Source organism: Musa acuminata, chromosome BXJ3-5 (genome assembly GCF_036884655.1).
Source record: "Musa acuminata AAA Group cultivar baxijiao chromosome BXJ3-5, Cavendish_Baxijiao_AAA, whole genome shotgun sequence".
In the NCBI taxonomy this organism is placed as follows: domain Eukaryota; kingdom Viridiplantae; phylum Streptophyta; class Magnoliopsida; order Zingiberales; family Musaceae; genus Musa; species Musa acuminata.
This window is the reverse complement of record NC_088353.1, coordinates 42,307,693-42,322,040: the sequence shown is the minus strand read 5'-3', so window position 1 is coordinate 42,322,040 and position 14,348 is coordinate 42,307,693. Positions and strand designations below refer to the sequence as shown.

At 37.4% G+C, this 14,348-nt stretch overlaps 1 protein-coding gene and 1 long non-coding RNA gene across 4 annotated transcripts; one reads left to right on the top strand and one right to left on the bottom strand.

The window, feature by feature from the left end:
- Positions 1-202: 202 nt before the first annotated feature.
- LOC103986431 (uncharacterized) lies at positions 203-5,613 on the top strand. Its single transcript, XR_010496644.1, has 4 exons — positions 203-2,894; positions 4,123-4,440; positions 4,915-5,041; positions 5,144-5,613. It is a non-coding gene; the product is annotated as an uncharacterized LOC103986431 (long non-coding RNA).
- A 2,271-nt stretch (positions 5,614-7,884) lies between these two features.
- Positions 7,885-11,589, bottom strand: LOC135585348 (probable inactive UDP-arabinopyranose mutase 2). 3 transcript variants are annotated; one of them, XM_065152193.1, is made up of 3 exons: positions 11,433-11,585; positions 10,175-10,231; positions 7,885-9,173 (listed from the first exon to the last, which is right to left on the bottom strand). In XM_065152193.1, the coding sequence occupies exon 3, from the start codon at positions 9,080-9,082 to the stop codon at positions 8,039-8,041; it is 1,044 nt and encodes a 347-aa protein (XP_065008265.1). In that variant the 5' UTR covers positions 9,083-9,173; positions 10,175-10,231; positions 11,433-11,585; the 3' UTR covers positions 7,885-8,038. The 3 variants fall into 3 exon arrangements, with proteins under 3 accessions (XP_065008265.1, XP_065008266.1, XP_065008267.1); XM_065152194.1 differs by having other exon boundaries at positions 10,175-10,319; positions 11,433-11,580; XM_065152195.1 differs by lacking the exon at positions 10,175-10,231 and having other exon boundaries at positions 11,433-11,589.
- Between the last annotated feature and the right edge of the window lie 2,759 nt (positions 11,590-14,348).

Sequence of the window (14,348 nt, the reverse complement as noted above, 5' to 3'; positions counted from 1 at the left end):
CATTGGTTGACGATTTTATTGTGTTGGAATGACACTGCAGTGTCTAAATAAAGCAATTATGTAGTTGCAATTGACAGAAAGCTTCTTTGAAAATCACGAAAGTTTAGTATCTTATCTTCATTCTTCAGGATTGAGCATATTGGTTTCAATGGAGGTACTGGTCACCTCGTATGCATAATAAATCAAACCTTGGTATCACATCCATGCATATCTAAATTGTGCTTTGTTTCATTCTGTGAGAAATTGTTTTTACTAGATTTGTTAATTAATTTTTATTCTTCTATGATCTGAGTTCTTTTTTCTTACTGATAATATTCTTTATTGTGTTTCTATACTAGATGATTTGTACTATCTCAGCAGATTATTTCTTGTTTGGAATGTGGTGGTTCTTGCTTAAAACATTGTTTTTTACATCTGAGATGGTCTAACAATCTCAAGCTTTGGGAAAATTATTAGATGATGTTAACATAAGCTTTTGATAGTAATGCATTGTGAGTTCTAAAGCTTTGTGGTCAGAGTTTTAAGACAGCACATTTTTCCCAAATATAAGGTCTATGTTTTATAGACAAATGATTTAACCTTGTTAGGTTGGAAAAGATACTCTGCTATACTTTTCTTGAATATTATGCTATACTGAAAAATATATAAATCATGCTGAGGACTTTGATATAAAGAAAATTTGGATGGACGTAAAATAGTGATGAGTAAGCCGGGTAGCCGCAACCTCAGCCTTACAATTTTTGAAGACTGATATTTCTCTTCTGAATTAGCTCAGGCTGCTATCAGTGCCACACAATCATTCTTGTTTCAGAACATGATGGTCCACATTCAATTTAACTTGAAGCTCTTGTGTTTCAAGTAGTTTCCATTTATTATTTTATCTTGTATTTATCTATTCTATAGCAAATTGACTATTTACTGATGAAATTTTGTTGTACAAAGGTTATCTTTGGATTCGTATAAATCCACTATGAGTTGGATTAAATTATTAATCATATCATTTTAAAAACAGATTTATGAAAAATAAGTTGAAATTAGCATGCATACAAAATAATTCAGTTCATATTAGAATGTTATATGTACAAGTTCGGATCGGTACGTACCGCCCCTACCAAGTGGTACATATTGAAATTGAAAACCCTGGTAATAAGTATAAATATAAGTTGTTTATGAAAATAGAAAATTTAAGTGACCCCTATTCTTCTGATGGATTTGATATTCAATCTGAGCTGTTTGAATGGATTCAGATAAATGACTAACTTTTATTAGTTGTTTAGGTCTCCTAAACTAACTCTCAATCTGTAAGATTAATCTCTGGAACTCAACTAAAATTTCAAATAAAATAGAAAAACTAGACATGTACAACTTATACCTTTATTGGACACAATAAAAAAACATGCCTGATCCTAAACTAAACTCAAGACTGTATAAAGTGTTACATTGTGAGTTAGAAGGTGCATTTTGGGCCGAAACAATTTGGGAGATTCTTTATTAGATTCTGTCTTGCAGACATTTTATGAAGCCCTTAATTCTTACACACGGTGTAGCTTTTAAATCATGAAGTCTACTACCTAAGTAAATCATCATTCAATTGGATATATCGGGAGAAATCTCAGCAGTCAATCCATTTACCTATTTTTGGTCTGGTAATAGGACATTCTAAATACTTTATGATGTAATATAATTTTTAAGCATAGGACATCATGAAATCGACTTGAGGACAGGTCTTGGTATGAACTCAAATTTTTGGCCTTTGCTTAATATTTGTAATATGGTTTGAATACATCTGTGCTGGAAGCTTTTTCTTGTTTCCATCTGTAAGCTGCTCCTGTTGGTTACTGACCTATAAACCATTAGTAACTAATAATAACATATCTTTTAATGTAGTTCCAATTATTTTTAATAGAACTTAGTGGTAGGATCATGAAAAAGATAGAAACTGGGTCTTGAGGGTAATCTGTAGTTTCATTTTTAGGCTTTCGAGTAAAGGTAGGCTTCAATCATTTGGAAAGAGACTTCATCATACTCTTGTGCAAAAAAAATTAGAGGGATAAATTTTTATTGACCCTTATGCGAGGATAACACAAGGGGGAGACTGTTTGGATTGGACAATGTCCGAATGAGACTCATGGACACATTGTCTTGACTAGGTGAATCAATTAGGATATCTATCACAATAGCTAGATGAAAGCCTAATGGAGGCCATGGTCCTTTGTGAAGTCTCACTGAGTTTGCTTTGTGATGTAACCTCTATGTTCTTATCGTTTAAAGAAGTCGTGTAACATGTTACATTTTCACCAAACTTTATACAATTACAAGTCTGTTGCAGTAGGACAGTCAATATCTTTATACAATCCGACTCTTGATTGGAATTGTAATTGATGCAAACATTATTAATATGCACCTGTTCTTTCTAAATGCTGAGACTTAACCATCTATAGAGTTATGTGCCTGTTATATCAGCAACTATATTAAATACCTTTGGCCTTGAGTCTTGCTTTGCTTGAATTTTGCCATTTATCTCATCAATAACATATTGCACAACGAATTACCCTCTTCATTCTTAAACCAACTTGTCTATCATCCATCTCATATATAAATTAGATGCAATAAGTAATTTTACTCAGTATTTGACATTATTATCTTGTTTAGTGCCTCTCCTTTATTCAAGTCGTGCTTTCCTGCGGATATGAAGCTGCTTTTTTATGCATGATTTATTAGTTAGGGCAGTTCATTGGTTGCCTTCAGAGTGGATCGAGGGTGATGGACGGTCAACTCATTTTTATAATCGAAGCATGGCCTCTCATTTTGACTCCAATTTTAACTTTGGCAATTGAACCTGAGTCATTTGTCTAAGCAGTGTCTTGCCTGAGGCAAGACTCACCCTTGATCAGGTACTTGTTTCTTTTCCTTTTTATGCATTGAAATGCCATTCTCTGCTAGTCTTGGGTTAGTTACAGTTTCTTTTATTTCCAATCAATTGTTTCCCTTGAAAAGATAGGTAATGCCAAGCCAGTTAGTATCTGTGAGGGCTTGGGATACCTTAGCATCTTAGGCTTTGCATAAATGGGGCAAGAAGTTTAGAGATACTGAAGACTGTTTGTTAAGAGGTCATTTAGTATTTTGCTGGCGTGTGCCTTGATGAGTTTGATGTGTATGTTTTATACATATGCGTATTAAGGATCTCTAGAGGTCTCTTTCTCATTGAATGTTCTAACAAATATATACCCAAGACTTGGTCAGTCAATGGCACTTAAAAGTGTAGCCAGCTTTATGGTTTCTCTGCCGAGAACTCAGTTCCTCATTTAGGTTTGTTAGTATTTTGATGTCCATGAATGTTTCTGTCCATGTTATATATACATACTTCTAGGATCTGATATTGACCAATTTTTATTTCTGGTTATACTTAATTCTCTAGCTTAATGTATCTGATCCTAACTTAATCCTCTAGCTTCATGCTCTATTTCCATTCATTACTGCTGACTAGTTCCATGCAGTTGCTTGTTTGCCCCCCCCCCTGTCTATATGCAAAAGAGAAGGTAGCAGCTTGCCCTGTTTGTCACCACCATTAACTGCTCTCCTTATATATATGAATGTCATTACAAAATCCATGCATTATAGAGTTAATATTTGATGTGATATGAGCATCTATTGTCAAATGATCATACAAGAAAAAAGAGGCGGCTTGGGTTTGTTCTAAATAAATAGTTGCGCAGGATTGTTCTGAAAAGTTTTCTTAAAGGTAAATTCTTGCTTGTTCTCAAGAAGTAAAATAAAGCTGGTTGGTTTGGAGACTCCATAGTTGATCTCGGAATCTATTCTCCAACTCTGGTAGTTCGTGTTAGGGATTGATTGATTTTAAAGTATTTTATGTGTTGGAAATAATTAAACTAAAACATTTCCAAAACACAAAGCTCTTTCGTTTTTAGAGTTGGATGCTATCTAAAGTAATGTTATCAATAGATAGTGTCCCAGTTGTACCTACTTCAGTCTCTCTCTAAGAGCACAATACCTCAGCAGAAGTCCCATGGCAAGTGTCCATCTTTAGTTGTTGCTACCAAAAAAAAAAAAGGTATGGTTGCAGGTGAGAAATCTTAGTTGTGTTATATGGGGATTTGTCAGGCTCAGTCTCGACTCTCTGCTGTCTCAAGTCACCCCTTCGGTGCTCCAATAGGAGGTGTTCGTGTCGCCCACCTCCTCAGCCCTCCCTTTGTGCCAACTCAGATCGTGCCTCAAGTCAGTTCCAACGGCTTTTATCTGCATCAATCAACTCCCTCTTACATATCCCCAAGCTCGTCTCCGGTTGCCACCCAGCCCCGCATCTCAGCGATGGCTTCGTCGTCCTCCCTTCTCGCTTCACCGACGGCTGCCCGACAGGTCCCCGCTGCCGCCACAGTTTCCTTCCCTCTCCCTCCGAAGTCCAGTCTAATCTCTGCCAAGGTTCGCGTACTCTCATTATTTATTCCTTTTTCTTCTAGATTTATCCTCTTTTTACTTTCTTGCTCACGCGTCCTCGTATAACTATCCTTCGATTTACTCTTCCAACGACGAGGGTTTTTTTTTTTTTGACCGGTTGCTTCATCTTTTAGTTTTTGGTGAATGATCGGAATTATTGTTTACTAGTCGATGCATCGGCTTATTTCGTCAAATCTATGGAGCCGAGCGATTTTGGATTCGATTGGATATTCTTTTCCTAATTTTGGAGCCTATGCTGGGAATCGTTCTTTTCTTGGCGGTGGAGAAGTGTTTTCTCTCTTCTCCGTCTCATGGAGGCGGAGAAGAGATTAGGTTTTCTCTCTTCTCCGTCTCATGGAGGAGAGATTAGGTTTTTGCAGAGATCGTCGTGTTATTACCAAAGGCCCAATCGAAGGAGGCACGCACAGTCTCGGACTAATCCTTTCCCTCATGCCAAAGGTTGTTGGAGGATCCGCCAATGACGCTGCATCTTTTGAGGCCAAGGCGAAACAACTAGCATCCCAAGAGAGGGATACGGAGGCAGTAAAGATGTCGCCGCCATGACTCGAGTTGCAAGCCTCGTAAAGTGAGAAAGCCCTAAAATTCTTTGTTTGTTTCATCTCTTCCCTCATCTAATTGGTGTTGCATCAACAAATGTTGAATATTTTCCACATCTTTGATGGTCCAGGCTTGTTGATTCCAAAGACATTGCTGGAGGCTTTGCCTCGGCCTCCGGCATCGAATACAGTTGTTATGATGCATGTCTCCACGAGCTGCACGTGTCTTTGCATCACCTGCTGCTGCTTCATCAACAGCACCTACGACGCCTGCATCTGCCCTAAAGACCTCCAAGTCATCACATCCGCCTCTCAAGAGTCCTATGGTTGGGACAGGACATTTTATAGAAGCTCAGGTCCGGGCTTGCCCCCCTTTTGTTAACTTTCATGGTATGTATGTACATGCATCGAATATTCAATTCACCCTAACATGCAAAAAAAATCAACTATTTTAAATCCAAGCAATCGACATTACATAATATCTATCACAAGCTTTTTACTAGGTGATAATAATGTCACTAACGATCATCAATTCCAGGGGAAGTTGATCTGTCTTCACCTGTTTCTCGAATGAATAATAATACTCTATTTGAAAACCAAATGCCCCTTCAAAATGCTTCACTACTCTTCCATGTTTGGCTCGCTTGACAAGTCCCTCTCGAGTTCAGGGATATTGCATCGAGATATGATGTTTGGTAAAATTCTTTCAAATGCTTAAATTAACAATTGAGATAGCAAATATCTCAAATGAATGAAGCTAATTCAAAGAAGTTGGAGATAAATACATATTCGAAAGTGTTGGGTAGTCTAAAAGACTCTAATTATATATTACCCTTTGTAGTTAATTATCTTTAACGTTTTGATCCTTATACTTTAAAAAGTTATATTGGCATCCCTATAGTTACGAAAGTGAAACATTTAGATTCATTTATCCTAACGACATTAATTTATCGACGAGAACATGAAAATAAAAAGCAAAAAGATAATTTTAACGTTTGGTGACGAACAACGTTTGTGGTGGCAGACAATGACGTCACTAGCGTCGATGTCGACATAGTTGCTTGGCCACCTTCGTCGATGATAAGATCTCATCACGATGTTACTTGCCTCCACGAGGAGTGCGTTGCTAACCTCATCGTCTCCCGTGTCGCTTTGCATTTATGTTGACGTCGACGCAATTGCTTGGTCGCCTCCACCGAGTGACAACTGTGTTAGCATCGACGCAAATGGTGATGGCTGCCGTGGCATCTACGACGAAGATGGTGGTTGCCTCGTTGTTGACCCGATGGGCAAATTCCAGCCTCGACCCGAAGTTGGAGTCGTCGGAGCTCTTATCGTTCCCCCCATTGTCATCCGCCTTGTGCTGCTCTATATCTGTGTTAGCAATAATGTAGTTGTCGAGCGGTAACTATGTCGGTGCAAATGGTTGTGATTGCCATGGCTTCTACGACGAAGATGGTGGCTATCATGGCTTCTATGACGAAGATGAAGATGGTGGCCGCATTGTCGTTGGACGGGTCCTAGCATTGACCTGAAGCTAGAGTCATCGGAGCTCCTACTGCTCCCCCCATTGTCACTCGCCTGATGACGACGCAAGGCGGGCGACAGCGGGGGGAGCGACAAGAACTCTTATGACTGAAGCTTCGGGTTGAGGCTGGGATTTACCCAACGAGTCAACAACAAGGCGATAACCATCTTCACCGTAGACGTCGTAGCAGCCACCACCATCGACAACAACATTAATGTCGATGCAAATATAGAGCGACATGGGGCTGACGACGATGAGGTCGATGACATGCTCCTCATGGAAGTAGGTGGCGTCGTGGTGAGAGCAAACCTTATTGTTGTTAGAGGTAGACATGCAACTACATCAACATCGACGCTAGTGGCGCCATTATCCGCTACCACTAACATCATCTGCTATCAAACGTTAAAATTATAATTTTACTATTTGTTTTCGTGTTTTCACCGATAAAACGAATATCATTAGAGTAAATGGACCTAGATATTTTATTTTCGTAACTATATGGATGTTAATGTAACTTTTTAAAATATAAAATCGAAACGCTAAAGGTAGCTAACTATGTAATTAGCCCTAAAGACTGATAAGTTGTTGCACCGTCTTACACTCAAATTCTGCTGTTTACTGAAGAAAAAAACACATTCGAGGAATCATTGTCAAGTATTGACATGAAATATTTTCTTGGATATCATGCTAATTGGAGGCTTAGATGGTGCGACATCATCAACATGGTCACTGCCTATGCTGGCGTCAATGATGCCACATCATCATCATGTTAATTGAGCGCTCATGACCATAAGATGACACATGGGGAGCCTAAATTGATCGTCAAATCTATTCATATCACAAAGCAATACTTAAAACGATCATTTAGTGGCAGACATCGTTAAATCGGAGGACAAGCTACAAAATTCGAGTTCATGACTAGTTCAAGAGTTCAAGGAGACAAGACTTCGGTAGACTTTTGTCCAATAATGTGCACATCAAAACAACAAAAGATCATAATATGGCAGCTGAATGTCCATACAAATAACAATGTATCCAACCCAAATTCTTACTTTCTTAGCTGCTCATGAATGTCCATACAAATAATTTTCTCGAGATGCTTGAGCACTTCATCATGCACTGACTGATATGCAAGTTGGGATTCATCTCATAAAATAGGAGATAGAAATTTAGTAAGTAAAGAGCTTAAACTAAAAATTGATGTATAATTGCTGCTTCAAACAAGTTGCGAGAAAAGGAAGAAACCATCTATTGCACATATTTGCAAATATTGATTTAACTTCTTTTTTTTATCTTAGTGTGATTCATGTCATTTAGAACAAAATCAACCATGAGAGTGAAAACTAAATAAAAAGCGCCTTCTAGCAATAAAGCAGATTTATTTTGTCAAGTAAAATGACATTTAAATGACCTGCGGAAATAACTGCATAAGGCAAAGCGGAAAAGGAGAATAAGATAAATAACATCAGAAGAGTACAAGTAACCACCTTACAGTCTATCAGGATCCAGCAACCTTCCAGAGATCGACCCATGCTTCCATGGTATCAGCTGCTTGTGCGTATACTGGATTCAGACTTGCTAGATTCTCCCTTGCCATCCTTGAAATTTCAATCACACAATCAGCTGCTGTGACTGCAGTCTTCGGGAACTTCACAGACTGGAAGAAGGGAACTACCTCCTCCATCAACTTCACCCCTTCCCATTCCTTCTTCAGACTATCCATAGCGTTGTCTGCGTCTGAGCCGACACCTCTCCATACGTAAGGCAGCCCACTCTTCACACCACATCCCAAGTGGTCGCAAATCACTTTCGCACACATTCCTGACCATATATCCTCTATAGTTTCCCATCTTCGCTTCCCCTCCCCGTCTAACCGCAGTCCTGGAACCAATGCAGGCCCTAGCACCTCCCTGTTGAATCCAATATTTATTCCACTCAACGGCATCATTGCCCTGAGCGGAACAGTCATTACTGCATCTACATATCGAGTGTTCCGCTCATGTGGCTTGACAATCTGAGTTGGAGCATCATAGTCAGCTATGTTCAGCCACAAACCACATGATAACAGGCATTCAACACCATCACGCAAACTGAATGGGTACCCACGGACAAAATCCGCACCCTGACGATATGGATCATAGAGTGTATTGAAGAAGAACGGAGTGGCAGGTGTCTGGAGGTTGGATATGTGTTGTGCCACAGAATCAACTATGACACCAGAGTTGTCCCTAGCTGGAAGGCAGTCGTCATCAATTGAGATTATATATTTCTTTCGAGAAATGAGATACCCAAAGTAGCGGCATGAATGTCCAGAGAAGTTAATGGAAGCACCATTTAGAACTCTGTCCATGTCAGATTTAGTATACACCTGATGGTCGAACCCGGGGGGAATCTGAAGGTCCTCTTCCAAGTTAGGATCTTTTACAATAATAAGGTGGAAATTGGAAAAGAATGTTCGCCATTCCTCCAGAAAAGTATTAAGGTTAGGACGGAGTGCAGCGATGACGATGTCTACTTCATTGTCCTCTATTTTCAGAGACATCTTACAAAAGCATAAATTATATCAACCAAAGTGGCTTGTTCTGAGTTGAGGTAAAACACAACAATGGAGCTTTACAATTTGCTGGAGTCTCCTGTCAAACAATAGGTTTATGTTAGAAAAGTTTCCTGACACTGCCTCAGGTCCATATCAAAAGTTAACTGGATATTACTCACTGATCGAGAGGATGAGATGACTATTTAATATATAGTGACTGAACAAAACAAAAAAATAATTTCCTTACTGCATTTGCATGAATAATTTCAAGAGTTATCTGGACAGAAGATTTTCTAGGCATTTAAAGCATATACAGGTTCACGTCTCAAGGTAAGCTGAAAGGCAAAAAGAAGTCTGACCAACCAACTCTTACCTACTCTAAAGCAAAGATAATATTATGCTTAAAACATAGAGTAAGATCCACTTGTAAAAATATCTGGGCACTATTAATGAGAAACTACTATACATAAAAGATGTTCAGATTATGATCTTGTCCTTTAAGAGTTAACATTATACATTATATTTCTTCCGATCAGCTATTATATCCTCTATGGTATACATGCAGCATGAAGCAACTTCATGTAATTAATTAATCAAACAGTGTTTCTACTTAAGAACTGTACTCAGGTAAAGGAGTATAATCATACTCTTGATACTTGTGCACATGAAAATTCAAATTAAATTGTAAAACATAACATGTGTGCATGTTTTACATGTAATAAGCCATCCAACCATATAAACCACAGAGGGCAATGACAGCCATCATGCTCCAGCTGCCATAATAGGCATAACCTCTATAATCTTCATGCCAAGAAATTAAACATACCAAACCCAAAAATAAACTAAATGACAAACCCAGCCACCTAGTTTATTCATGTAAACTGATATCCCATGGCATTGAGAGACCTATGTTACTATGTATAATCTCATTTCTAAACAAGTACAACTTAGATCAAACAAGATTTAATCTGTCAACTGATATATTGTATGAGTTGATTTCCTATTGTATAAAACTGTAATTATGTTGCTGTTATGCGAAATAATTTTAATATCTGAATCAAAATCAAATAATGATAGATCAAGATCGAGATTGCGTACCTTTTGATGTCATTCAGAATACCTTTTTCTTGATCTGCAAATGTACCATCGTCCAATCTGAAGAAAGCAACAATACCAATATGAAAAGAGAACTGAACTCATCTTCTCCTCTTTTGTAGGCCCACTATAAACGATGAAATATGGCCTAAGGAGAGATAAAAGTAGATCTGTAATCTCTTCTCTATATTGTATTGTGTCCTTAAGATGTGTCTATTTATAAGTAAAAGTAGAAGGTCTAGGATAAGTGATTAGGAGAGTCCCTCTTATCAAGATTATCTCTTAAAGAATCCTACCATAAATGAACTTCCTTTCTATTGACTGATAAACATAATCAGAATTCAATCAATTTATAATATATTTTATCCAATTAAACATAGTCACATAATCTAACATTCTTTCACTTGACCCATTAATTGGTAAGATATAAAATAATTCAAAATCATAAAAAATAAATTACCACATTAAGTCCGACTATCAATGCGAGTCAAAACGATCGTATGTAATTAATGTTATACTTTTTCTCTATACCACAATATTGTTAATCGTTACTAATACGATCCATAATAACCCTTGAAAATTCAAGTGCATAATGGACAACCCTATACTAAATTCAAATGCATAAATTCTATGCATTATGGTCTTATGGAGAGCTCATACTAAATTCAAGTGCATAAATTCCAAATTTGTAATATACTCCTTCTGGATTTTGTTTGCCCTAACTTACCTAATCCACAATCTTAGTCCAAATATTACACAATAATCTGCAAGCACAACTGCACTAAACGCACAGATCTGGTGACCTAATCCCCTTCTTGCATATTTGTCACACCCTTTTCAAGCAACCATTTTTCAGATATTCCTGCCTTTTTTCCCTCTCAAATCAAACATCATCATCAGTTACATTCGCAACTCTTTCCAAAACTGAGAACATCATTCATTAATTAGCTACTGATTCTTCAGAAACAGCACGAAATATAACGGCGGATTGCACGCACCAAATCTTAGGGAACAACTAAAGCCGCTCGCAATTCTTTCCTTGGGCTACACAGTGTCGACAACGCCGACTACTGCTCCTTCGATGCCTTTGATACAGGAGAATCAGAAATTCCTCTCTAGCTAAGCACATCAAACTAAAGCGGACAAATCCAACAGGCGCACAATTGCAATTCAAGCAAATCATCGCAGCAATCGATTTGAAAGGTACTAAAGGAATCAAGGATGCGAACAACTACAAGAAAGAGTAAGAGTGAAGGATTACCACGACGAGACCGACGACGATGAGATCGGCGACGCGACGGGCGAGAGAGGGATCAGCGCGAGAGGGGCGGCAGGGTGTCGGTCAAATGACGAGGGGAAGATGCATCCCACTATTCACGAGGTGTCTTGCCACATCAAGAATTATGGAGTACGGGCTGCAACTGTCCCAAGGTTACACCCTGGAGGAGAGTTGAAAGACGCATGGTGGGCCCCGTCATAGTGTATGCTGGTTTCTCATCAGTTCACAGGGGTAAGCAAACGGGTGGAACCCGATATCAAGAGACCACTCCTCTTCGTGATCGTCTCGAGGGGACGGTCGGGATCTTCTAACCACTATTATTTAAGATGATATGGATAATTCATTTTATTTTATTTAATTATCTATGGAAAAAAATACTATGTTAAGTCCATCTCAAATCATTAATGTGGTAACTATGACATGTTTCCATTATAAAGGAAGTGCTTATGTGATCATCCTACCATGCAATTTGGATTATCATTATGATATCCTATTCCATGGAAATAGGAATACTGTGCTAAAAATGGAAATATTAGAATTTTTATATTTTATTTGTTTATTCTTGAAATGTTTGAAATTGATATATATATATATATATATATATATATATATATATATATATCTATTAATATCCATAAAGAAAAACTCAAGTTAATTACTACTAATAAATAGTTTTAGTGAAAAAGTTATAAATTTAATATGCCTAAAGGGTTGCTCTTAATTTTATAATTATGATAACATTTTAATTACAAAGATGTTAGCTAGCTTAGCTGATAAAGTCTTTTATAGTATATTGTAAGGTCTTAGATTTAAATCTTGTCTTTGTCACATATATATATATATATATATATATATATATATATATATATATAATCATTGTTTATGAAAGTATCTATCAATCTATTTAATTTCGACATGCATGGTGATGGAGCCATCTGGTAATGTGTCACATACACGTGGATTTGTCTAAGGTGAGTGATCAAATCATACAAGCAATAAAGACCATCCATCTTGGCATTATGGTACAATCTGAGTTAGGTCATACGTCCATCCCAAGCCATGTGAAATGATACCCACCTTGGACCAAATTGATTTGAATTTTTTGGTCCTTAATTATAATGCATCCATACCTTGTCATCAAGAACTCATAAGTAATGGTTGATGAGCTTAATTAGTCTCCCAAATTGATTAAGCCACCCTTAGTCCTCCTGCATGTGAGCTATATTATATGTATGTTTATGTAAGTTGCATGCAACATGTCCTCTCTTATCACCATCATCTCTGAGATACATGGATTGATTTGTGAGTCGACTATAGGTTGTACCACACTAAGATGTAGATCAATGCAATCATGGCTTAGTTGCCTACATGCGATGCTCCCAACCATGTGATGCCCTTTCCGAGTTGCCATTTCCATGCTCCTCTCTTTGTTGAGCTATCCTAAATGAGTTAACAGCTCTGTCGGATTGAACTCTCCTTGTTTCTCTTGTATTCAGAAGGGTAAGTAATATATATATATATATATATATATAAAGATAAAGAAAGAAAGGTATTATTTCGATAGAAAAATCATGGATATGTGTTAAGGAGACATATAAATATTATAGTTAAAAAAATAAAAAAATATTATTAATGGTACAAAAAAGAGATCGAGAGACCGAAAAAGAGACTTACATAATCGATCCTAAATAATTATGAAAATATAATAATAATATTATTATTGTTATTGTAGAGAGCAAGGTATGTAGTACCGAATGGTATGCGGATTGCCCGGTACTGCTACAGTAATATACTATAGTAGTGCTATAATGTTACAGTAATGAAAAAATAAAATAAAATTATTCGGTACACCAGGGTGTACCGCTCAATACACTAGTACCGTGCCGTATCGAGTCAACCTTGAAATACCGGTATAATACGATATTGCATACCTTGGTAGAGAGATTTCTTGCTGTTATTTAATGGGTAGGTAAAACCACCTTACGAAGTATAAGATTGCAATTGTAAGAGATAACTTAATAGTCAACTTGCTAAATGCAATGTTCCATCTTCCAATATGGATACTTGTACTCATCATGTCAACTGTCCCTGCCAAATTGATATCAGTCATGTAAGATATCTCAAGTTAATATGTGCACCATTCTTTTGTCATTTTCATACTGTGAACAAATGGTTATCCTATACAACATTAGGGTTTCTAGTCGACAATCTAAGACTCTTTAATTACAAATCAAATGTCAACTTGATTCCTTTTCAATTGTTTCAAATCTCAAATCCTAGATGAAGAAATCTCAGCAAAAAATTGTCTCATTCTTTGCTATATTTCTGATTTTATGTAGCTATTTATATTTACAGAGATTTAGTAGCTTCCCCTTCACATTGACATGCCCCTAATTGTAGCTCTTAAGCCTTGTCTATTGATTTATTGATATATACATATATATATATATATATATGTATATATTAATGTGTGAACATGAAAAGTACACGAATCGAATTGAAGATTTTGGGCATCAGCAATGCATTAAACGGGAAAGATCATTGTGGACCAGAGATGCTTTTCCATGACAGCTTCCATCAACTCTTAGGATACAATGAGGCTGATGGGACGTCATTGTGCGAGGCACATCTTAGTGACACATTGATATCATGCAAACCATGAAAGGTTTCCACTACTGTAGATGAGTTTATAGCATAAGCAGAAGATTAAGATGAATTAGGTTTCAGCATGCACATCACGAAAGGGAGCAGATGGAGGAAGAAGAAAACAAGAGACAGGAAGAAGGCAGGAAGCGAAGGGGGGAAAAGGTTCTCGTCACCAAGTGGGTCATTCCATCCATGTGCACTCATGTGGTGGTTTGCCATCCCATGTCCCCACCACCCACCACCACCACCACC

What these genes read in the sequence shown, in the direction of transcription:
- LOC135585348 (XM_065152195.1), bottom strand. Translation starts at nt 9,082, where the DNA reads ATGTCTCTGAAAATAGAGGACAATGAAGTAGACATCGTCATCGCTGCA.